The sequence below is a fragment of the Gobio gobio genome (genome assembly GCF_949357685.1).
Source record: "Gobio gobio genome assembly, chromosome: 11".
Classification (NCBI taxonomy): Eukaryota; Metazoa; Chordata; class Actinopteri; order Cypriniformes; family Gobionidae; genus Gobio; species Gobio gobio.
Window position 1 is genome coordinate 25,065,799 of NC_137104.1, and position 24,533 is coordinate 25,090,331.

The 24,533-nt window shown below is 39.0% G+C and overlaps 1 protein-coding gene across 1 annotated transcript in view; it reads left to right on the top strand.

Annotated features, from left to right (window-relative positions):
• The window catches only part of rims2b (regulating synaptic membrane exocytosis 2b), a 107,435-nt gene that overhangs the window by 77,569 nt on the left and 5,333 nt on the right, over positions 1–24,533 (top strand). The window contains exons 24-26 of the mRNA XM_079829520.1: positions 2,723–2,937; positions 21,273–21,414; positions 21,602–21,714. Of these exons, the coding sequence (XP_079685646.1) occupies positions 2,723–2,937; positions 21,273–21,414; positions 21,602–21,714 (470 nt within the window). The remainder of the gene's footprint in view (positions 1–2,722; positions 2,938–21,272; positions 21,415–21,601; positions 21,715–24,533) is intronic.

The window sequence follows — 24,533 nt, forward strand, 5'->3', positions numbered from 1 at the left end:
CACATCATATATTATGTATATATAAATACACACACATACATGTATATTTGCATGTATATATTTATATAATTTATCTTAAATATAAATATTTTATATATAAATATAACATATTTTCTTATATACATGCATGTGTGTGTCTATTGATATATACATAATAATTATACACAGCACACACACACATATATTCTACTTTTATTTTAATCGTTTTTGATCGCGATTAATCGTTTGCCCAGCACTAAAAATACACATACTATGGCCCTCCTGCAAGTCCATCAGGCCAAAGCATGTAACGCATAGATTTAAATCAGTGTGTATAATGTTACAGTTTTTAATGCCAGATGATACTGCCTGATAAAGATTTTAACATTCAGAGCAAAGACCATGGTTGAAAATAGTTGCCATAGAAACAGCTTCATCCTCTTCTTCACAGCTGTAGAAATATTTTAACTCGGTGTCAATGGAACTGTCCCCATACAAGTCTCCTGATAGTGTTTTCATATAGTATATACAAACCCAGAAAGAAAGTTCACTCAAAAACTTGCCATTCACAGAAAAACAAACAGATAGTAATCTCTCGTTTTTTTATTAGTAAGACAGGTCACTGGCACAGGATTCAATCTCATATTAGTAGCCTAAAGCCATCTTCTCCTATCTTTTCAGCAGAGTGAGCTTGAGTTTGATGAGTCACCGTCTCATTATTTCCTCCTTGTTTGACTCAAGAGCTTTTCTCGCGTCATCTAAATAGGTCATTATATAAGCTTTCCGCAAACTGTCTCTCTGTGGATAAATACTTCATATTACAGTCTCTGTCCATACCTGACCTTTCTACAAGATATGCTGGAGTAGACCTTTTCAATTAAATTAAATAATGCTAATCCTAATGCTGAATAACTGAATTAATTGTGTAGAGATTGAATTTACACTAGAGACATTTTTATTCTTTACAGCAATCTCTCATGACAGGTGAACTCAAAATAGACACAGCTGCGCACCATTTTTACATCTCATGACACCATTAAGACTTCTTAGAAAAGAACAATGTTTACGATCAAAAATCAAGCGTATCGTCAGTTCTGGCAGGTCACGTTAGTCAAGCTCGCATTAGCTGACTGTCAGCTGATCACATCTACCTATAGGACGTCTATCACAGCATACATATATAAGCTCCTTCAGTACTATCAGCAGCTATCGCGTTTCTCCAGAGCTCATTTACCCTCCTCCAGCTCCTCCTCTCGTCCCATCAGGATCTGGTATTCTGATTTCGTTTGAATCAGATTAAATTCTGAATTATTTTGTAGACTAAATATTGACATTAATGATATCTGCAATACATTATGTTGGTTCTGTTCTGTTAACCCTATGGGGGGTTATTGCTGCTCTCCCTGCTCTTTTCCATGCTTGGCTGCATGGATGCGCAGGGAGTTCTTGACCAGAACAGAACCATACCGGCAATCCAAACTCTATGCTAATTGACAATCATCTTTGACGATAGTGGTCCTGACAGAATTAGAGATTTTGGTCACACTTTACAATAAGGTCCCATCAGTTAATCCATTGCTAACTTTAACTAACAATTAGAAATACATTTGTTACAGTATTTATTCATATTTGTTAACGTCGGTTAGTAAAAATACAGCCGTTCATTGTTAGTTCATGTTAGCTCAGGTCCATTAAAAAATATTAACAGATATAACTTTTGATTGTAACAGTGTATTAGTAAAAGTTGAAAATAACATTAACTTAGATTAATAAATGCTTTAGAAGATTTTTTGTTAACATCGTTAATGTTTTTTTGTTAGTCAATGTTAACAAATGGAAACAGTCTTACAGAGATTTCAATATTAACCCTGGTTCCCTATGAGTCTTTCATTGGTTTTTGGATTATTGCAGAAAATAAGCTTATGTGCGTAATGATAATCTTCACAAATTAACAACTTTAATGAATAAATACAATCGGCAAAAGTAAAAAGCTAAACATATGCTATAAACAAACTACACCATGGTCAAATGATTGGTGGAGTCTCCACCATTAAGCTCCCGAAAACTCTTTCAGTCTTTTTTTTTTTTTTTTTATTCCCTGAAAGCTTAATGGTGGATACACTGAATTAATTTATTTCAGTGTATCCACCATTAAGCATCCGAAAACTATTTCAGTCTTTATTTAAAAAACATTTCCCCCGAAAGTTTGAGTTAGAATAGTTTGCAAGAGCACAATTATAAACACAATGAGGCTGTGAAAGCAGACTAGTAAGTGTTTACCTGATGACGTTTAATGACCCAGAAAACCCCTGTAGATCCATTTAGAGACTTGTTATCAACTACCTTTTTTAAGACAAGTATTTTTTAAATCACAAGGGGGTATTACTGATGCAATTTATGTTGTTGAATAAAATGTGAAAATAACCACAGAACTTATTTCAGGCATTTAACCAAAAACCCATTCAAAAAACCCATTGACTTCAGTTCAATGAATCGGAAGTGCTAAAACACGTTTCTGGCTTTTGATCTACAAAAAATGCATCATCACTGCAGCACTGTATAGCTGCTGGTCATGTTGTTGCTCCCCAGTAGATGTCATAACTTTGTGTTATACCAGTGTGACTGTCCTTCACCTTTGGTCCCTGCTTCTAAAACCTTTAGCTGAAGCCTGTCCCTTCCTCTCTCTTCCTGTCCCTGTCCTCCTCTCCTTCCCTCTTCCTGTATCACCTATCATCACTGACAGTGAGTTTACATCTAAAATGAAACACAGGGCTCAGACGGCCACCCCTGGCTCCAACATCACCAAGAGTTCCAGTGTGGGTGGAGACATGTGCTCCCTGGGCAGGAACGACGATGAGGACGATGACAAGAAGAGGCGCTCCAGCTTTGGGGCGAAGATGGCCGCCATGGTGGGATTGGGAAAAAAGAGTCAAAGTACCTCCCAGCTGGACCCTGAGGGTGAGTGAGCTGTGCTGGTACATTAACCAACTTTCAAACACTTTACAATACCATTCAAAAGATTGGGGTCAGTACGATTTTTCTCTCTTATGCTCACCAGGGCTGCATTTATGTGATCAAAAATACAGCAAAACACTAATATTGTGAAATATGAATACAATTTTAAAGGTCCCATGGCATGGCATTTTTCTATTATTTTATAATGTTTCCTGAGGTGTACTTATATTGTTAGTATGATTTTTACATCATAAAATGTCATAATTTAGAAATAAAAGGCATTTTTTCTATACTGATGTTTGCCCTCTGGCTGAATGCCCTGTTTCAAGGGGCATGTGTGCTGTGAGACTTCAGTAAAAACGCCCACTGTTGTGATTGGCTGACATCTTTGAATTTGAATGAGTATCAGATCTTGTAGCGGAGGGGGCGTGGTTTAACGAGGTCTACGAGGCACGAGCAGAGCCTGCTGCTAGAGAGACGGATGGACCTGAGTTCACTTCACATCAGTTCTGTCAGTACGTCTCAGTTCAGTGAACTGTTTTAGTTACTAGCATATACTACAGGTTATTAGTTTATTTCTAGTCGGAGGGGCTGTCACTCATGTCAGAAAGTTAGTAACTCTAGTAAATTATGGATCAGCGCTGACTGGAGACGTGAACCGTTTAGAACGATTCAGTCCGATTTGGTGAACTGGTTCGGTTCACTAAAAAGAACCGGTTCAAAAGAATGATTCGTTCGCGAACCGGACATCACGGACCAGAGACAGAGCGATTGCTAACAAAGTTATTTATAGTAACTACTGGTATGTGAGAGCGCTGTTAGCGCGAGTTTATTTTGTCTGTATCTGAGAGTTCTGAATAAACACGAGTCCCAGTCACGCCGAGTCCGTCTTCCTCCTTATTCTACCAACTTTGTAACACATGCAAAGCACCATTACAGCTGTCAAGATGAACGAGTTACGAGTAAGTGTTGATTATAGCATTATTTTTAGATATTTTCCTATCATATGAAAAGTGTCAGTGACGCGCATTGAGTACACAGCGCAAACAAAGACACAACAGCAGTAATCGAATGTAATCCAGTTTATTGTGGGCTAGGCTGGCTAGCCTGGTTACCCTCATGCTTACCCCCCTTCTGCTTAATCTCGTGCCGCGTATGCAGTACTGGGGGTCGGGGATGATGAAGGCCGACCGGCCAGTGCAGCCCGAGCTTCGGCATGTGTGAGGTTTATCTCTAAAGAGATGTGAGTCTGCCGATGTTGAGCAGAAACTCATGACTGTATGCACATTGTAGAACAGAGACGCGATGAGGACGTACAAAAACACTGACTCACAAGATAGAAAACACCGTTCTGTCGGGAGAGAGAGAAGCCGCAGCGTGTGCACGAATAATAAAGTTCTGTGTGAACTTGAATAATTAGCTACACATCAGAAAAAAAGACTTCTGTTTTCATTTGTACACCCAAACACTGAGAAACTGCCAGCATTCACTCGTTCACAAGCCATGATCTCTCGAGGACAAATATGGCGCTTGCATGGCCGTACCAAAATCTCTGGGCGGAGGAAAGGGAGGTAACCGTTCCTGTTTTGACTTCATAACAGGAGACTTCAAGATTTGCTAGTCTGGCCTGTCATTTTCTCAAAGGCAGAGAAAGACAGCCAGATCTCGGTTTACAACGATCAAAATTTCTAGCCACTTGGGGACAATATTCAGGCTAGGGGAACTCATATTAATGTTGAAAAACCTCATAAAATGACAATTTCATGCCATGGGACCTTTAAATACTGTTTTCTGTTTTAATCATTTAAATGTAATTTATTCCTGTGACGGAAAAGCTGCATTTTTTACAGCAGTCATTACTCCAGTCTTCAGTGTCAGTGCTCAAAAAACATTTAATATTATTATCAATGTTAAAAGTTATACTGCTTAATATTTTTGAGGAAACTGTGACATGTTTTTTAATGATTCTTTGATATATAGTAAGCATTTATTTTAAATAAATATTTTGTAACATTATATGTGTCTTTTTAATTAGTTAAATGTGTCCTTGCTAAATAAGATAATTAATTTAAAAAAATGTTTTTTTTTAAATCTTACTGACCTTAAACTTTAGTGTATATACTCCTTTGCACTTCCTGGTAGTTTTTTGGGGGATTTTTATTGCTTTCTTTTTGTAATGTAGTTCTCATCGACATGAAACTTTACAATTTTGTCCTCCATTAATTTTACAATGATTAAGGATGCATTGTGCATATGTTTTGCTGCTATAAGGAAAATACCTTGTTTGAATGAGGTATTTTGGAGAGCAGTCGGTTCCATTGTAAATGCAGGTCATGAAATCAATATGCACATATTCAACCTGTTAAAACAGCCCAATCTTCTAAAATGTGATTCGTCTATTTCTGTCAGTGTGAGTTAGTCCATCAAAAGCCCAAACCCCAAAGCTGGGTGTTGTGTTTAATGCGACATTTATCAGCACAATGGCTTCGAGCAGAACCTCTCACATTCTGCTCTTCAGATAGATGTGGAGGAACTGTGAATGTGTTTTTCTAGGCCACTGTGTTTGTTATTGTGGAGATGAACTTGGTCTGGCCGATTCAAGGACTGTCACACAGACCACAATGTGGCAGCTGCACTAGTGGCTACATTATCATGGAGTGCACGTCAATATTTTGCTAAGTATTTTGTGAGTGATGACCACAACAGACAGGTCTAGGGGAAAAACCGTGCTGAACTCCATCAAGAGCTGTCTTTATGGAACAATACATTGGATCGTCCACACCCATGTCCTATGTGATATAAGGATACACATTGAGACTGGTTGATTCAAACTTTTAGTGACATTCAACCTTACAGTAAATCTGTGCTAAAAGGGATAGTTCACACAAACATTTTTAATATTGTAATCACTTACTCACCCGCAAACCTGTATTTTTTATGAGTTCTTTCTTCTATTGAGCACAAAAGAAGATATTTTAAAGAACGTTGGTAGCCAGACAGTTGAAGGTAGCCACACTCTAAAAAAAATGGTGCTATATGGCACCAAAAGTGGTTCTTGGCTCATAATCATAGGGGAACCACTTTTGGTGCTATATAGCACCACATCTTAGCAGGTTCTGTATATGGTAGCGCTGCTATATGGTAGCGGTGATATATAGCACCCCCAGCCATCCAAAAGAACCACTGAAGCACCAAGATTTGGTGCTATGCAGCACTTAAAGTGGTTCCCCTATGATTACGAAAAAAAATACTATGGAAGTCAACTGTCTGGTTACCAACATTCTTTTAAATATCTTCTTGTGTGTTAACCTACGAAAGAAACTCATACAGGTTTGGGACAACATGAGGGTTGAGTAAGTGATTACAAAATTTCCATTGTTAGCTGAACTATCCCATTAATGCGATTGATGCTATGCGATTAATAAAATGTTATTTTAAATTTAGATTTTGGCTTCCAACGATTATGAAAACACAATAATCAAGATAAAATTATTATTGTGCCAGATCCCATTACAGTGGTGCTCCTCCATCAAAAGCCCAAACCTAGTGTCAAAATCAGTAAAATCATGTGACATTTTCATGACAAAATGTAAGACCTTCGTTCATCTTCGTAACACAAATGAAGATATTTTTGATGAAGATATTTTTGATGTCTCCATAGACAGCTATTTAATTACATTTACATTTATACATTTGGCAGACGCTTTTATCCAAAGCAACTTACATTGCATTCAAGGTACACATTTACATTTTGTCAGTTCTTGGTTTCCCTGGGAACCCATGACCATGGCGTTACTAGCGCCACGTTCTATTATTTGAGCTACAGGAAAGCACTCAAAGGTCCAGAAAGGTACTAAAGACATCGTTAAAATAGTCCATGCGGTTCCAGTGGTTCAACCTTAATATTATGATGCGACGAGAATACTTTTTGTGAGCAAAAAACATACAAAAATAATGACTTTATTCAACAATTTTGTTCTAGCTTGTACCAGTCTGCTATGCAGTTTACGCTGTAAATACAGTGCCGCTCCTGCATCATCATCACACACATACGTTGTGGTGTTCACGTGAACAGCATCAACTGCCGTAGAACTCAAAAGCGCTGCACTGTTGCGTAAACTGCGTAGGAGACTGACACAGACTAGAATTAAATCATTGAAGTCGTTATTATTGTTTGATTTCGCGCAATTTTGACATCTTTGCACAAAAGATTCCTTATAGTTGAAACTGCTTCTCTAGATTTTTTAAAATCTTCATAAAAATAAAATGGTTCTTTAAAGAACTGTTCACTGAAAGGTTCTTTGGAGAACCAAAAATGGTTTGTCTATGGCATCACTGCAAAAAAACCTTTTGGAACCTTGATTTGTAAAAGTCTAACTTTGATCTTCCTGAATCCATCCATGTAGATCCATCAGACTTTCCATTTTGCTTTTGGAACCACAAGACGTGATATTTTAATATTGTTCCACACTGTTATGCAAGAGGTCCCTTTGAGCTCAGCCATCCAAATCAATCAGGATCATTATTCCTGATCATCTCAATGGATGGAGATCCATTTGGACCATGCAGTGCTACTAGCACAAATTATTAATGAAACTGAGTCTGAATAGGTCCGTGTTCATTCATTATACAGGCCTGTGTTATACAGGCTTAATCAGTGCCAGTGGAAATTCATGCAGAAATCATGTGGTGCAACTACCATGGAGGAAAAAATATATAAAACATGAAGTGAATTAATAGAGAAAGCAGTTTCCTTAAGTTTCCTTAAATATCAGATAATTTGATCTTTTTATGACAAAGCAAGCAACAAAAAAAAAGCTATCTATTTGAAAAGAAAATAATAATAATGATTAAGATGTGATCATTTACTTACTCTCATGTCGATCCAAACCTGTATGGCTTTCAGGAGATATTTTGAAGAATGTTAGTAACCTGCAAATACTACTAAACACTACTAAAGTTCTGTCATGACAGCTCTTAGAGAGATTGGTATGATAATAGAGATTGGTATGATAATGGATATGGCAATGTTAATGTATGATGATACTGCTGCTGCAGAGCAAGTACTGAGACTTGGTATTGCCAATACATTCACAGACATTGCTGCTGCTGCTGCACATGTAACATACATGAATTAACCCTGTAGCAGATCTATACATGTGGAGCTGGGGAAGCTGGAGGGTTTCTGAAAGACTGATAACAGCAACACTACCGGTATTTGTTTGAATGAGCCGCAGCTCATTGGCCGTTGATGCAACAACAATCAATCAGCTGTGCTATGTAGATAATGATGCGATCACTACCAAATGAGTTAAAGACCTATCAGCCTGCGCCATCTAGAGTTTCATGCCAGAACTAGGTAATTTTATCTGAAATACTTTACCTTAATTTTTTTATATTCCTTTAATATCCTACAATGACCTCCTCCTCTCTCTCTCTCTCTCTCTCTCTCTCTCTCTCTCTCTCTTCTCTCACTTTTTCCATGGTGGAAGTCATTGCCTAATGAGTGGCCCATCCGAACACACACATGCGTATACGAGTGATTGAGCTAGCTTTGAGGAAGTGCATGTCCCTCTCTACAGCTCACAGGTAGGATTCAGAGGTCCTACTGGTTTAATCGTGCCTCACACCCCGCTCTGCCTCATAAAGGCCTGCTGGGATGGGATGGATTGAATCGGATGTTCCACGTGGTTATACTGTGAAATCATTAATCTGTGATCAGACACACTGGTCAAAGCTTCTCTTTAGATAAAGCAGTTTTACAGCATTTGCGTCATGCAAGTGTGTAAATTGCCCTCAGAGATGCCCTGTTGCTGTCTGTTGAGGAAAGACTGCTGGGTTTAAAAGATATTTGGTGCTGGAAGCCCATCACTTGAGTAATCTCATCTGTGTTGGCAAGAACACAAACATTTATCTTGCTTTGTGTAAAATATGTACAGTGAGATCACAGGCTTGCAAAAAAGAAAAATTATTAATATTATATTAAAAATATTAAAGGTCACTTAAGTGCACTTAAAGAGAGTACACGTTCATGATTAAAAAAGTGCACTTTGAAATTGTCAAATTAAGTTTTACTTTAAAATACAATTTTAAACCTTAAAGTTTCAATTATCTTTTGTCATGCATTAAAGTACACTTATTTTGATGTGTTGACTAACATACTAAAGCACATGTTAAGTACTAGATTGTAATTTTAATCGTAGTGTGTTATTCAATATTACATTTAAAGTTAATATATTTTAAATGTACTAAATTGCAACTTCATTTCAAATGTTTAACGTCGCTGTTTGTATTTAAATACAGGCAAGTACTTAAGAGTCTATGGTTGGATCATTATTGCAGTAATTATTATGTTTCTAGCATGTTATATGTTTGGCAACAGTCCTTCTGGAGTGTGTAGCTTTCCATTTCTTAAAAAACCATGTTGACAATACATTTCCGCGCTACTGAATGTTTCTGTGTACGGAGCGCGTGATCTCCATGTGATGTGCGAGCTATGTGTGTGTGTTACAATGCAGCAGCGCATTAGTTTAGAATGGTGATTGACTTACCTGCACAATAAGCTTTTTAAAACGTGCATTTTCCCAATATATTTTAAGCATCCAGATGGCATAATCAAACATGTCTTGTGGAGAGCTCTGAGTATGAATCTATTTGTCATTTTAAATGTTGGAAACAAAGCGTAAAGCCCAATTTATACTTCTGCATCGAGTGTATGCCGTAGGATGTGTGTTGCACGCGTAGCCTACCACATACCCTGACGCGCACCTCTCCAAAAATGTAACAACGCGGACCAAAACACTATGATTGGTCTGCCAGAACCCCTCCCTCATGTAAATAAACATTTTTTTTTTTTTTTTGTAATTTGTGTGTGTAAAATAGTGTGTGTGTGTGTGTGTGTGTGTGTGTGTGTGTGTGTGTGTGTGTGTGTGTGTGTGTGTGTGTGTGTGTGTGTTGTGTGTTGTGTGTTGTGTGTTGTGTGTTGTGTGTTGTGTGTTGTGTGTTGTGTGTGTGTGTGTGTGTGTGTGTGTGTCCGGAAATGGGATGATGGTTTCATCCATACATCTGCTATATAACACAATATTTTGTAGTCCAGAGATTCTTTATAGCCGCGTTTCCACCGAAATTACCCGGAACTATTTGTACCAGGAACTTTTTTCCCAGGAACTTTTTCTCCCCCAGACCTGCTACAATCTGCGTTTCCACCGCAGTCTAAAGTACCGGGGAGATTAGGCAAATTAGTCCGGTGACGTGGCAATGCGCGCGACTGCTTCTCCCAGTCACCGACGGACATGAATCACTTTTGCGCGATACTGTCTGCAACAATAACAAGTGGAGGAGATCCAAGCAGCGCTGCTTTTGCATACACATTACCAACACTGCTTATTTAAACGTGCACTTTAACCTGCTTTGACCATTTTAATGCAAAATGGGATGATGGGCAATCCAAAATCTGAATGTGTTGTAATAGCTCAATTCCAAAACAAAACATTTTCTATAAAAGGATAATGAGGTTTCAGTCATGACAGATGTGTGAAAAGTTAATTGAATGAAAACAATAGACTGAATTAAGCGGTTGAAAGATTAGGTACTAGACTGCAAGTATTTTATTTTTTATCACAATAACATCTCTTAACATTCACAAAAAAAAAAAAGTCACATGACTAGTATTACAATATGCTTCATTAAATGCATAATTTTAGAGACTTCTTCCTCAAATTTGAAATGAAGCAGGACCACACTTATGGCTTCACTTAAGTTGTGGTTATAAGTTATTATACTACATTCACATAGTTATACATTTAAAAATATAATATTTGGGTTTTCTAGATATGTTTATGTGCACATTCAGAAAGACTTGCGAGCAGCAGCCCTTTTATTTGCTTCCTACACTATATGAATACAATTAGAATGTGGTTATATAGTTAGAATGTGGAAATTAAAGACACAGTGACATTTTACACATTTGACTTTATTTTAGACAGATTAGTTCTTACAAAATTAAAATAAGTGTACAAAGACAAATAAATTACTAGAACAATAAAATGAAAATATAAAATGTGAAAACAACAATATAAAAAAAAGTGTATTTTTCAGTAACCTGTCCAAGAGCTGTGCCAACACGTACAATATATAAAGTACAAATGTGGTAGTGCAAAAGCTTCATTCAAGCGGCTGGTCATTGTGGCTACTTCTTGAACGACTGGACAAACTGTCCAAGAACAGACAGAAACCCGGTCTGAAAGTCCCTCTGCTTTCTTCCGCTTCTGACTGGTGGAATGCCAACTCTTGCCTCCTCATCTATCCTCGGCCTGGCTCTCCAGTAACAGCTGAATATATTGGTCTTGCTGTTCTTGTCCATGCTGCAGGACGGCCCGGTTAGCATCCTCCATGTCCCTCAGTGCATCAAGAAAGTCACAGTCCCTTTTCCTTTTCTCTAAGTAGAAAAATTGCACTGAAACACATGGAAATTAATACACAAGGCAACCATAAAACAATAGAAACCATCAATTAATTATTTAAAGTGTTTTCACTACAAATAATGAACAATTGTTTGCCCAGCTTGAACAATGCCCAGTGTGCCATTTTTATCATGGGCAATTTAAGTTTACAATTAAAAACAACAAAACTACTCAAAACCATTAAGGATTACACATCAGTTTTTAAATATATACACATTTTTGTCAGCTTTATACCTCTGCGTGTGTGTGTTTCGGCAGGAGACACGGGGTTAACGTACTGGTGACCGCGGGGGAAAACACGCTGGTCTCCGTTGCCTGCAATTCATCAGGGCCACCCGTTACACCTGGAAAAGCACGTTGAAAAAAGTTACTGCAACGTGTTTAAACACTGCAACGAGTTTAATAGATGATACCAAGATGAGATATTTACCTTCAACCCACTCGGATTCCTGGATGGTTTCCAACAACGCACTAGCCGAGTCTTTCGTTACCGCTGTACCAGAAAAGGACGGTCTGTCCCAACAATACGCCGGTCGGAACCGCTCCGGTTGTTATCCTTTAATTTCTTGTAATCTTGTCTTAATTTCTTCAACTTCTCTCTGCACTGTTTTCCAGTGTGACTGGAACCGAGTCGATATCTTCAGGTAACGTTATACCTTTCCATTGCGGGTCGCCGTTTCCAGTTCCCGCTGGATGTCCTCCTCCGCTTATATGCTCAATAAAGCCTGAGCCTCGTCGTCGGTCCATCGGTCGAATTTTTTGTTGAACTCCATTGTTGCAAAGAAAATATTTTCTGAACGCAGAACCCACGAAACCCACCTCGCAAAAGACTTGTAAATATGGCGGTGGAAAAAAAAATGCTGCGAGAGCTCAACCAATCAGCATGTTCAGCGCCCAAGTCCCACCCCCGAAAGTTCGCGAATTTTTCAAAAGTACCACCTCGCAAGCAGGGCCGTTTTGAGGGGGAAATATTTACCCGGAACTTCATTTAGACCCTGGTTCCTGCGGTCGAAACACATCGAGTTCCTCCCCAAAGTTCCTGGTTCCGGGGTAAAGTTCCTGCGGTGGAATCGCGGCTTATGTTAGTGAATAAATACATAGATCCGCTGTGAGTGTGTGTGAGCTCTTGATGGTCTAGTGGAAGAATTTTTGTTAAGCGTGCCAGTGGTTCTGGGTTCTAATCCGCCATTGCATATTTTATTTATTTTCTCATTAAAACCAAAGATGTTAATCAGTGATTGTATATCAAGAACAGGGACACGTTAGGGTGCATTTCGTGAATAAAGTCTCCACAACAGCAATCGATTGAAGTGCTTGTCTGTGCACGAGCCACCGATACTGAAAATAGCGGCCACGAGCACTCTGCATGATTTCAAAAACGCATTTTAGCACCAGATTGCCTCTTATTTAACTCTACTAATCAACTAGAGATGCTTAATTTGTATTAGATACAACAACTCAAGCTGCAAGAATGGTCGATGCTGCTTCTACTCCAGCAATGTACACAACAAGCTGCTTCTTCTTCGGCTTTTCTTGATACTGTGGGTTACACCATCAACATGCCCGTGGACACTGCCTACGAGCGGTCTGCATGTGTATTTGCACATTGACGCGGACAACAACCCAGAAGTATAAATGAAAACCAATGCATAACTTGCGGCGTAGGTCCGACGCAGAAGTATAAATCAGCCTTTAGTGTCAGGAAATGGCTTATCCTGTTGCGCCCTCTATAGGCCAGCGACTAGTCGACATCAAGCTTAAAGCGTCATGGCAGAGCATTAAAGTCGACTAGTCTGTGCAACCCCTAGTAGGTGGAAATAACATTAAAACATTTATTTCCATCAAGAGGTGCATCCATTTTTGGTCAAGATCTTGTATTGACAATGCAAGAGTCAAGTCTACTCCATCCCAAAAACTTTACTTGAATTTAAGGTCTGGACACAGAGGTGCCAATGTGTGAAAATGATTCTTCATGCTCCATTCCAACCATTCTTTCATTCTTTCTTTTTCTTCTGTGGAACATAAAAGAAGACATTGAGAAATTTTGACTGGAGGAACCTTTTCATAGTTCCTAGAACTATTGGTGGAAGTGCCCGGATTTTGGTGTGTTTGCACCGCAGGAACTAGGAATGATTTTAGTACTAGGAAGTCCTTTTGGGGGAATTAATTTAGCTCCTACTTCAGAGTAGGATCTAACTCAGCACAATAGGAACTACAATTGACGTAAATGTACGCTGATTGGCCGAACGTACGCGAAACACAAGCATCCACCATTTAAAAAAAGCCGTCTACACTCACAGATTATAGCCTATATATTTATTCCAGAAACGAACTCTACGAATATGGAAAACAGTGATAGATGGACCTCTCAACCTTTACGCTAAAGAGAAAATCCAACGCAACTTTGAGGGGTCCAAGCGAAACATGATAATGTATTTCTGCTCAGCTAGCGACATTGGACATCAACCACACGGCAAATGCTAATACATTTTCATATACTGTCTTTCTATAACAGTTCTATCTAATAACGTATTAGACAAGACTGTTAAACATATTGTAAACTAATGAAGACTGAGAATGTGAGAGCTGTGTGCTCAGGTTCTGGCATTCTCAGACCCGTCAATTCGCCGCACCATCAAAATAAAAGTCACAACAACAAGCGCAGCATATGTCACTTCAGAGCTCCTACTGGTGGTGCGAATGCAGCCAGGAAAATGGCCCTAGGGGAACATTTAGTTCTCGGGGAACCACCCTGGTGGCTAGTTCCTATAACTAAGTTCCTAGGATTACCTGGTGCGAAAGCCCTTAATAATTACCAAAGTCAGCTGTTTGGTTACCAACATTCTTTAAAATATCTTCTTTTGTGTTTAGGAAAACATAAATCCAGCTCTAAAAGTATAGTGTTTAGGGCAGCTAAACATGGTCTACTATATGAATGTTGTACTTCCACAAGGTTCAGGATATTTTTGTGCTGCAGTAGATGCAGTAATGATTCATTCTCCCGCTGTACAGATCGACATGTTTCCATACTTAACAGGCTCATTCTCACACCCAATGCTTGTTCCTCACGTATTTAAAGATCATCTCCTTTCTATTTCCTGCCAGATCAGTCATATACAGCTAAAAATAAACCTCCTCATTCCTCTGATTTTTCACACACAGACACACACAGTCTGGAGGAGGATACACTGGCTGTGTACGTCAGTATGGCATGATGTAAAATCCTGCTGTTCTCGAGCATATATCTCTTGAGTGACACCTAATGATGCATGTATATTAACCATAAAAATAACACCAAACCACAAAGATCATTTAAAGTACTTAATATACGCTGAATGATTTGAAGCAACATTCATGGACAAACGCTGTGGGACGAGATACCCGTTTTAGCAAACAGCATTAATAATATTTTTCTGACCAGGCCATTGGCTTTTGTCATCCTGTCCAGTTTATCATTGCTTGTGATATTACAGTGTGTTTGTTTCAGGGGTTTCAAGGTCATTAGTTCAGTCAGGTAGTGAGGACATGTTGTTAATGGGTCATGCTGTTTTTCCTCAGAAAGATAACATGCTGTTCCTAGGAGCTATTTACAGTTATAGCTACATTACATTAAAGCTACCAGAATATACTAATAGTCGGGAAATAAAACACAACTGCACAATAGTCATATCTGGTGTGCATATAAGTTTGTAAAGTGTGTTTTTACCTGTAATGACTCATAGTTTTCCAGAGTTGTGATCGCTGTTTCTATGAATGTTGTGTGTGACAGCATTCGATGATTTGCACAGATTATTTGCCCACATTGTGCAGCTTTGTCTAACTATTAAGAGTGATTATTTCTTCCACGATGGTGATAGCACAGTCTTGTGACCTGAGCTTATGAGTCTTCTAAGTCTTATTCATTCTAGTGATTCGGTTTGTCCTAAACAGTCCTCTCTCATATGTAATTTTTGGAAAATCAGTTCATTCAGATGGTTCTGGTAACTATACATATTGCAAAAATAAATAAATAAAATCTTGTAGCGCAAAAATGGCTTTGAAAGGAAAAACTAGAAACTGTACATCTTCACCGCTATACACCACAAAAATAGGGGTTTATCAGCTGAGTTTGCCTTTACCATTTTAGGCAGCATGATTTTGTCTACCTACATTTAAAAAGCCTGTAGAGCTGGGCGTGCATACGATATATAATAGGTTATAATAGAACCTTTAACCTAAAATAGCCTTAAAATGTTCTCTAGGTAAGCAGCTCACTAGGGTTTGGAGCCGATAAATGAAAAGCAGGACCATGAAAACTTTCCCAAAGCTCTTTGCTCAGTACCAGAGCCTTTCTAAACACCCTGTCAAAGGCTGTTTTACAGGATTGTGTAAACCACTTTTTGTGGAGTAATGGACTTACATTTACGGTCCGTGTGGTCCAGGTGTTAATAACATGCTGACCGCTCACTACGTCCATCTGTTTCTGTGGAGAAGAGGTTAAGGGTCATAGAGTCAAGTCAATATCTCAGCAAATGATATGATGGTAAAGAGCCATTTTAACACCTGGTTGTTATTCAAGAGACTGTACTTAATGGACCATTAAAGCTCTCCTGAGTGTTTTGAATATCCCTGTTAGGTTTTATTCTAAATATATATATATATATATATATATATACTATTATCTAGCAATGATGTATTAAAGGGGTCATGAACTGTGTTTTTTTATTGTTTTATGATGTTTCCTGGGGTGCACTTATAATGTTAGAATGCTTTTTACATCAAAAAATGTCATCATTTATAAATAAAAGGCATTTTTCCTACCCTGATTTTAGCCTTCTGCTCTGAACGCTCTGATTTAAGGGGTGTGTCCGCTGTGATACTTCAGTGTAAACACCCACTGCTGTGATTGGCTAACATCTTTCCATTTGAAATAGTATTACTCTCTCTTTTAGCGCGTTTTTACTATTACAGCTCTCATGGTTAACTAATCGTGAAAAGTGTTTTACGTTTAGACCTATGGCATTATATTTAGATCTATGGCATTATATTAAGATTGTGGCATGAAAGGTTGCAGTGATGATCATTGTAGCCGATCACACAGCATGAAAGCAGTGATCTCGTCATTGCAACCCAGTTTATGTACACTAACGAATGCTTTCATCTTCACTAACAGTGCAAACGTGATATAGTTAAGAGATTCGCTGAATAAAACAGGAGTCACTGTTAAACTCTCCTGTTTGATTGACAGCTCCAGCGTGCACTGCTCAAACCATTGCAAAGGGAGCTTTCTTTGATCGCTTTCTTTATAGAATTTAATCACTGTTAAATAACAGATTATTTAAGAGAAACAACACAAGTTGATGTTTAGTCACTGGTCTGATTTACTGACACACAGACAAAGAACATCTGACTACGTGAATCATCACATTTCAGATCAGGCATTAGAATGAACACAGTTACTTACATGTTGCTTTACTGTTGAACCCAATCCCTGCACAATATTTTGTAATCCTCAACGGCATTTATTTTATTGCTTTGTAGCTCGATGGTTTAATACTAGGCCTATGTTACATGTGCGAATCGGTGGGCGGGGCTAAACAGGCAATAATGAGGTAGGCGTTGATCTTCTTCTGCAGAGGCAGTGTTTCACCACACGATGACGTCAAGGTGTGGCATATCCTGAAATCGATCGTTTGCTGGGCCTGGTGTCTATAAAAGCTTTTCTTTGACTAACAAGGAAGTTTTCAGCTCTGAAACTTACAGGATATTCTTATTACCATGACCTTTTATATATCAAAAGCTCAAGGGAAAGTTGATTTCTCAATTGATGACCCCTTTAAAGGGTTCAAATGAAAATGATGTCATTAAATACTCACCCTCATGTTGTTCCCAATCCGTAAGATCTTCGTTCATCTTTGGAAGACAAATGAAGATATTTTTGATGAAATCTGAGAGCTCTCGGAACCCTCCATAGACAGCAATGTCTTTTTAAACTTAACTTAACACTTTCAAGGTCCAGAAAGGTAGTAAAGATATCGTTAAAATAGTCCATGCGGCTCCAGTGGTTCAACCTTAATTTTATGGAGCGTCGAGAATACATTTTGTGCGCAAAAAACGAACAAAAATAACGACTTCATTCAACAATTTCTTCACGTCTGTGTCAGTCTCATACGCTGTTGATGTAGTAAATACAGTACAGCCCTTACGAGTTACGTCAGAGCAATGCCAGAACGCCGGCTTACCATTGGCCGAAGCTGTTTACGTGAGCACCACGATGCATGCATGTGATGATGACACAAGAGCTGAGCAACGTAAACTGCGTAGGAAACTAACTTAATCGTTGAATAAAGTCGTTATTTATGTTTGTATTTTGTGCACAACTACCTTTCTGGATCTTTGAAAGTGTTAATTACATTGCTTGATTACATATCAAAAATATCTTAATTTGTGTTCAGAAGATAAACGAATGTCTTACAGTTTGGGGACAACATGAGGGTGAGTAATTAATGACAGAATTTTTGGGTGAACTAACCCTTTAAATAACATTTCTTGAGCAGCAAATCAGCATATTAGAATGATTTTTGAAGGATCATTTGGCAATGAAGAAATGGCTGCTGAAAAATCAGCTTCAGCATTAAAACAACAATAAAAAAAATCATACTGGCCCCAAACTTTTGAACATATTACATCTAAAGACATAAGGCCCTACAGGTGTGCTACGTCAATGCATACAGATTGTCTGAAACAATGAGTTAAACCAGCATAATTTTTGTTTGTTACGACTCACTGAGACCACACAGTGAGTCTAATATCAGATCAGAGTCTTCTGTCTGCACTGTTGCAATATTAGTGTTTAATATAAACTGCACATTTATTAGGCAGTGGTTTGCATTACAGATCTCAACCACCCAGTTATTTTTAGCACTTTGCTGGTATTTTAGGTTTGTTGGATTGTGTACTTAATAAGAAATGACACGAGAAACGTGCTGGGAAGTTATTCCCTGTGCTCTGTTAGACTTTATGTGCACTGCACTATTTGTGTTACTGTCAGACATGTTGAGGTTTGAGCGGGGATATGAGTCACAATTGTATTCTTCAGACTTAAATAGGAAGGTTTGAAACGTTACTATTTTAAGCAGGTATGCAGTAGGGTTGATGATTTCAACATACCCACTTTAAAAAAAATAAAATAATAATATATATATATATATATATATATATATATATATATATATATATATATATATATATATACAGATATATATATATATATAGTAGTGTAGATTTGATCTCGCATTTAAGCTGAATGTCTTGTCTTCATTAAGGTGCATGCAGTGTCTATTTGCCTAAAAATCCATAAAAAATGGAATTGTCAGGTTTTAAATGGTTGTCTCATGCCTGTTCAGTAACAAAACTAAGCTCTAGTGTTCCTTTTTATTAATGATAAGGCTTACTGAGCAGAACATTGCAATGTTTGCAATACTTATAACAGAAGACTTGGAAATATGGGTGTGTGATATAACAATATTAGATTGTGAACTGTGTCTGATTCAAAGCTGGCAGGATGCTAGATCTAACGCGCCGTAAATAACCGTCAATTTTACCAGGCAATTATTGCGATGCAAACATCAATAACAGCTTCAATTTGCCCATGCTGGAAAATGACCATGGTATAGGCATAGACTGTAAAAGAAATTGGACGACGTGCCTACACTCTCTTCCGTTGACGTAAGTGAAGCCGCCAGTGGTGCTGACATCTTGGAGCCCGAGTCTGCGCTGTAGTGAGCGCGACATTGAGCTGCGATACCAAAGTCTCGCCTACACTCCCGCCTAATTAACAACTTTTTGTGAAATATTATGGAAATGTAGAAATTAACCCCCGCCCCACACACACACACACACACATTTATATAGCATCAAATAACTAACTAAAACCAAACTTATTTAAAGAACGAACACTTGAACTTACATCAGCATGATAAAAACTGCCTAAAATGACAGAAACCTTCTTTGGAAATCTTTGAAGTGCAAATGGATTGTTTAGTTTGTCTATGTCCCATTACATTTCATGGAGAGGGCAGGGTTTATGACCTATACTGCTTCCAGTCTCCTGGGGGCGATCGAGACGCATTGGCTTCACTTTTCAGTACTCGTGTGGCACACTTGGGTATAAGCAGGATATAATACAGTAGACTAATAAAATAAAAGTATGTCCTTAGTCTCAGAAGTGATGTTAAATAAGGCAATCAGATTAGATCTTATTAGTTTGAGAAAGTGTTTTCCATCATCTTGTTCAGCTGCAAGTACAGTTTAAGGTAGATTGACTTCATGTCTGCATCCATCTGTTGTTTCTGTTCATTCTGCTGTACAGCTGCGACAAAAAACAAAGTGACATAAAAAGCAGTGATGGAGCATTTAATTGGAAATGTAGCTTGTTACTGTAAAAGCTGCATGAGAATAGCTGAATTATTGTCAAGATACTAAAAAAATGCAATCAAGTTAGTAACTCCTCAACACTGTTGTGCACATATAATTGTGTGTGCGTGTGTGTGTTTAGTGACTGATGAAGCTGCAGTCAGAAGGCAAGTCATGTGCATGTGTTTGTGTGCAGCCATATCTCTAGGCAGAGCTCTGTCTCCTGGAGAAGCGTTTTAGGGGTCTCTTAGTTTCTGTGCCTCTGATTGGCCACATCCTCTGTGAGCCACGTGCACATGCTACCGTCTCCCCCTCCCACCCCTTTAGATGAGAAGTAGTGCGCTGCAGAGGAGACAGTCATCTTCACCGCATATCAACCTGAGAACTAATAAGACTCGCAGCTTCTACCGAACACAATCCTACCAAACTTGCTTCTCCGAAACCGTCTCACAGCATCAGCTATAGACATCTGCTACCCTTCTTCAGTGTCCTTAGAGGTGTTTGAGGGTGCCGCGGGGGTAAAATGGGCAGACAAGGGCAGGATGGCAGCGCCGTTCTCCCCGGCATGCGAATGCAGCGCTCGCAGAGCCGGCTTAGCCTTTCTGCCTCATTCGAGGCACTGGCTTTCTATTTCCCCTGCATGAACTCCTTTGACGAGGCAGACGGAGGTAAGAATGAAGTTACATACCAGGTGTGACAAATTCTTCAATGTCCTGTGTTTTTGAAAGCTTAGTTTGTCAGTGCAAAATTTGGCTGTGAAGTGTTTGTAACCATTGGAAAGCCAGAGAGCCGTATATGAGTGATGTACGTTTGTGTCGATGGATGGATGGATGGATGGATGTGTAAAAGCTGACTGGGGGCCACTCAGGACGTCCTGCTGCTCAGAGTGACGGGCTGATGCCCCCTGCTGGTCAAAACATGTCTTTTTTTTAAGTATTTCATTCAGTAGTTGTCAACGATGTTTTTTTTTTTTTTTCTTAATGGGTGAAATGTGTTCCAGTGTTAAAACACTTTCTCCAACCCAGTCTGATGAGCAGACAACTATAAGTAAACTATAAGGAATGGTCCGACACGTTGACTTCTGGCTCAACTCTTCTGGCATACGTTTGTGATGGGACTATGAGTTTTCCCAACTAATGGCAGATGCATGTGGGGTGGCAGTGTTCTAGTCCAGACCTGCTCATTCATGTCTGAGTCCAGGCCAAAACCTGAGTAAGTTGAGTCTGAGTCAACACAGAGACCTGAAGAGGCTCTAAACAATTCAGACAATGTAAATATTCTTTGAGGGGAATGAAGTCCAGAGATACACAATAGCTCAGAGCAGATCATATGCATGAGTTGAAGTCCAGTCCAGTGCTCCCAAGTTCATGACAAGACCAAGACCATGAAACTACTCTAGATGGACTCAAAACTCTGTGGGGTGGGAGTGTCACGCATTTGTCTTATTTTCTCATCTTCCCTTCCCCTTGTTGTAATTTTCAGAGGAGGGTAAGAAGAAGAAGCCGGTGCGGTTGGCAATCCAGCGGAGTGTGGAGACGGGTTTAGCCGTTGAGATGAAGAGCAGGATGACACGACAGCCCAGCCGAGAGACCACAGATGATGGTGAAAAGGCAAAACCTGGAAAGTAAGTACTGTAAAAATCTATTTGAATACGATGGTCCACCTCTCCATAAATCACATTATGTCATCACCACCATTGCTGGTCGGCCGGGTGTGCATTAGTGATGATATCTTTAAAGAAATGTGCTAATGTCTTGCAAGAAGACATTAGCACCAAGTTTACTGATTTTCTGTCCATTATCTATTAATAGTCTAATCTTCCCTGGAGTGAAGATCTCATCAGACAGCCAGTTCACGGAGTTTTTGGATGGTCTTGGCCCAGCACAGCTGGCAGGGAGACAGACATTGGCCACACCTCCAATGGGTTAGTATCATGAGTCTCTATTTTTTATATATATATATGATCAACTCTCTTTGGAGTTATATAAAACACTGTCAAAGTACCGCTCAAAGTAAACTTTAGTTTTGACAAACATTTAGCGTATGCATAAAGCCGAACGCATATCCTTCATGGATGGTATACTATATAAACGTACCAAGCAAGCAATAGCCGTCATTTCATGGTTTTGTTTAAAGGGTTAGTTCACCCAAAAATGAAAATTCTGTCATTAATTACTCACCCTCATGTCGTTGGACACCCGTAAGACCTCCGTTCATATTCGGAACACAAATGAAGATATTTTAGTTGAAAGCTGATGGCTGAGAAAGGCTTCAGACAGGCCTCCATTGGCATTCAGTACATTGACACTTCCAAGATCCATGAAAGGCACTTAAAACGTTGTTACAAAGTCTATCTCACCACAGTGGCTCTACAATAATTTTACGATACGACGACAAGTTTTTGTGCGCAAAAAAAAAATCAAAATAACACCTTTATCCAACTTGTTCTTGTCTTCCGTGTGTGCCTCCACGACGCATGCGCGAGAATATGACGTAGCGCCGGTGTTCGGGAATCCATGAAATACACACTTAAGCCCCATTTTGAGCACTACGCCGAGACCTAAAGCACGATCAATGTAGAATCCAACAGCTTAGACACGCGCGTCTTCCTCTGATTGTAAACAAATCGCTTCTGGGTCATGTGTCCGAGCGCCGGATCTGCGTCATATTCTCACGCATGCGTCGTGGAGGCACACACGGAAGTCGAGAACAAGTTGGATAAAGGTGTTATTTTGATTTTTTTTTTGCGCACAAAAACTATTGTCGTCGCATCGTAAGATTATTGTAGAGCCACTGTGGTGAGATAGACTTTGTAACAACGTTTTAAGTGCCTTTCATGGATCTTGGAAGTGTGAATGTACTGAATGCCAATGGAGGCCTATCTGAAGCCTTTCTCAGCCATCAGCTTTCAACTAAAATATCTCCATTTGTGTTCCGAATATGAACGGAGCACTTACGGGTGTCCAACGACATGAGGGTGAGTAATTAATGACAGAATTTTCATTTTTGGGTGAACTAACCCTTTAACTATAGACCCGATATAGTCCGGCTACGAGTAACCCACTTCTAGCTAAAATAATCTTGAATTTGCCAAAATAACTTGAGAGATGTATGATATTCCATCATGTAAGCAAAGTCAACGGTGATTACAAGGTGTTTGGTTTCATTTCTTTGACATGGTCATGTTCTAGATGACTAGTCTAATCTTGGGCTATGGTTAGCCGTCTATTACATTTTCACTGACAGCCCAAATTTTGCCTTTTTTTAGCATAGACGTCAGGACAGTATTTGGACGGCTATTAGACGTCTTTTAAATGCAAAATTGCTTGCTGGGTAGTATTTATAATATACAAAGTATACTAGAACAATTGGGCTATGCACATACATTATTCGTACTATGATGATGAAATTTACATTATGCACTGTACATGTAACGCATGTGGCAAAAAAACATGTATGTGTTGGACTTAAAGGAATAGTTCACCCAAAAATTAAAATTATCCCATAATTTACTCACCCTTGGTGTACATAACTTTCTTAATTCACCCGAACACAATCAGAGATATATTAATAATATCCTGAATCTTGTAACTCTTGTAACATCGTGACTCTCGTGATCGTGCATACAGTCATTGCCGGAAGCCAGTGATTATAGTTTATAAAGTTTTAAATATAGGTACTTTTCTTGGAAAAAGCCCATCACATTTATTAACCCACTGGATTCATATGGGCAACATTTACTCTATCTCATGTCATACTTTGGTTAATCTTCGAAATTAAATCTTTAAGAGATTTTTAATGAAACATGAGAGGTTTCTGTCCCTCCCTCCATTGAAATTTACGGTTACCAAAACTTAGATGATCCAAAAAGTCATAAAGTCGTCATAAAATGGCGAGCAGCTTAATTCAAGTCTTGTGAAGCGGCATGGTCGCTTTATATTCAGAACATATTTAATTTAAGATGAAGTACTATCAAAAGCCCCGTTTCCACCAAAAATAACCCGGAACAATTTGTACCAGGAACTTTTTTCCCCCAGACCTGCTACTGTCTGCGTTTCCAATGCGGTCTAAAGTACCGTGAAGATTAGGCAAATTAGTCTGACTGCTCCTCCCTGTCAGCGACGGACAGTAATCATTTTTGTGCGACACTGTCTGCAACAATAACAAGTATGGAGGAGATTCAAGCTGTGCTCGTTTTGCTGGTTATATATGTATTGGTTTACTAAGGAGGTAATTAACAAAACAGCGGAAAAGAGACGAGTACTGATACTAAAGCGTATTCTGAAAGCTCGTAAAGCTAGATTTAAAATGACAGCGTATGTTATCAGCCATTACGGACATTGACCGTGAGATGGCTCAGATGAACGCGCGCCATCAGACAGAAAGAGCAAGACTGATATTTACTGAACGCAGAACGAACCTCGCAAAAGACTTTTAAAAATGTTGGTTGAAATACAATGCTGCGTGAGCTCAACCGATCAGCATGTTCAGCGCCCAGTCCTACCCCCGAAAGTTCCTGAACTTTGAAAAAGTACTACCTCGCTAGCAGGGACTTTCGGAGGGGGAAATATTTACCCGGTACTTCATTTAGACCCCGGTTCCTGCGGTCGAAACACACAGAGTACCACCCCAAAGTTCCTAGTTCCTGGGGAAAGTTCCTGCGGTGGAAACGCGGCTTTAATGATTCTTTAAAATCACATTCACATAACCAAATTTAGTAATCAATAGCCTATGTAAGCATTT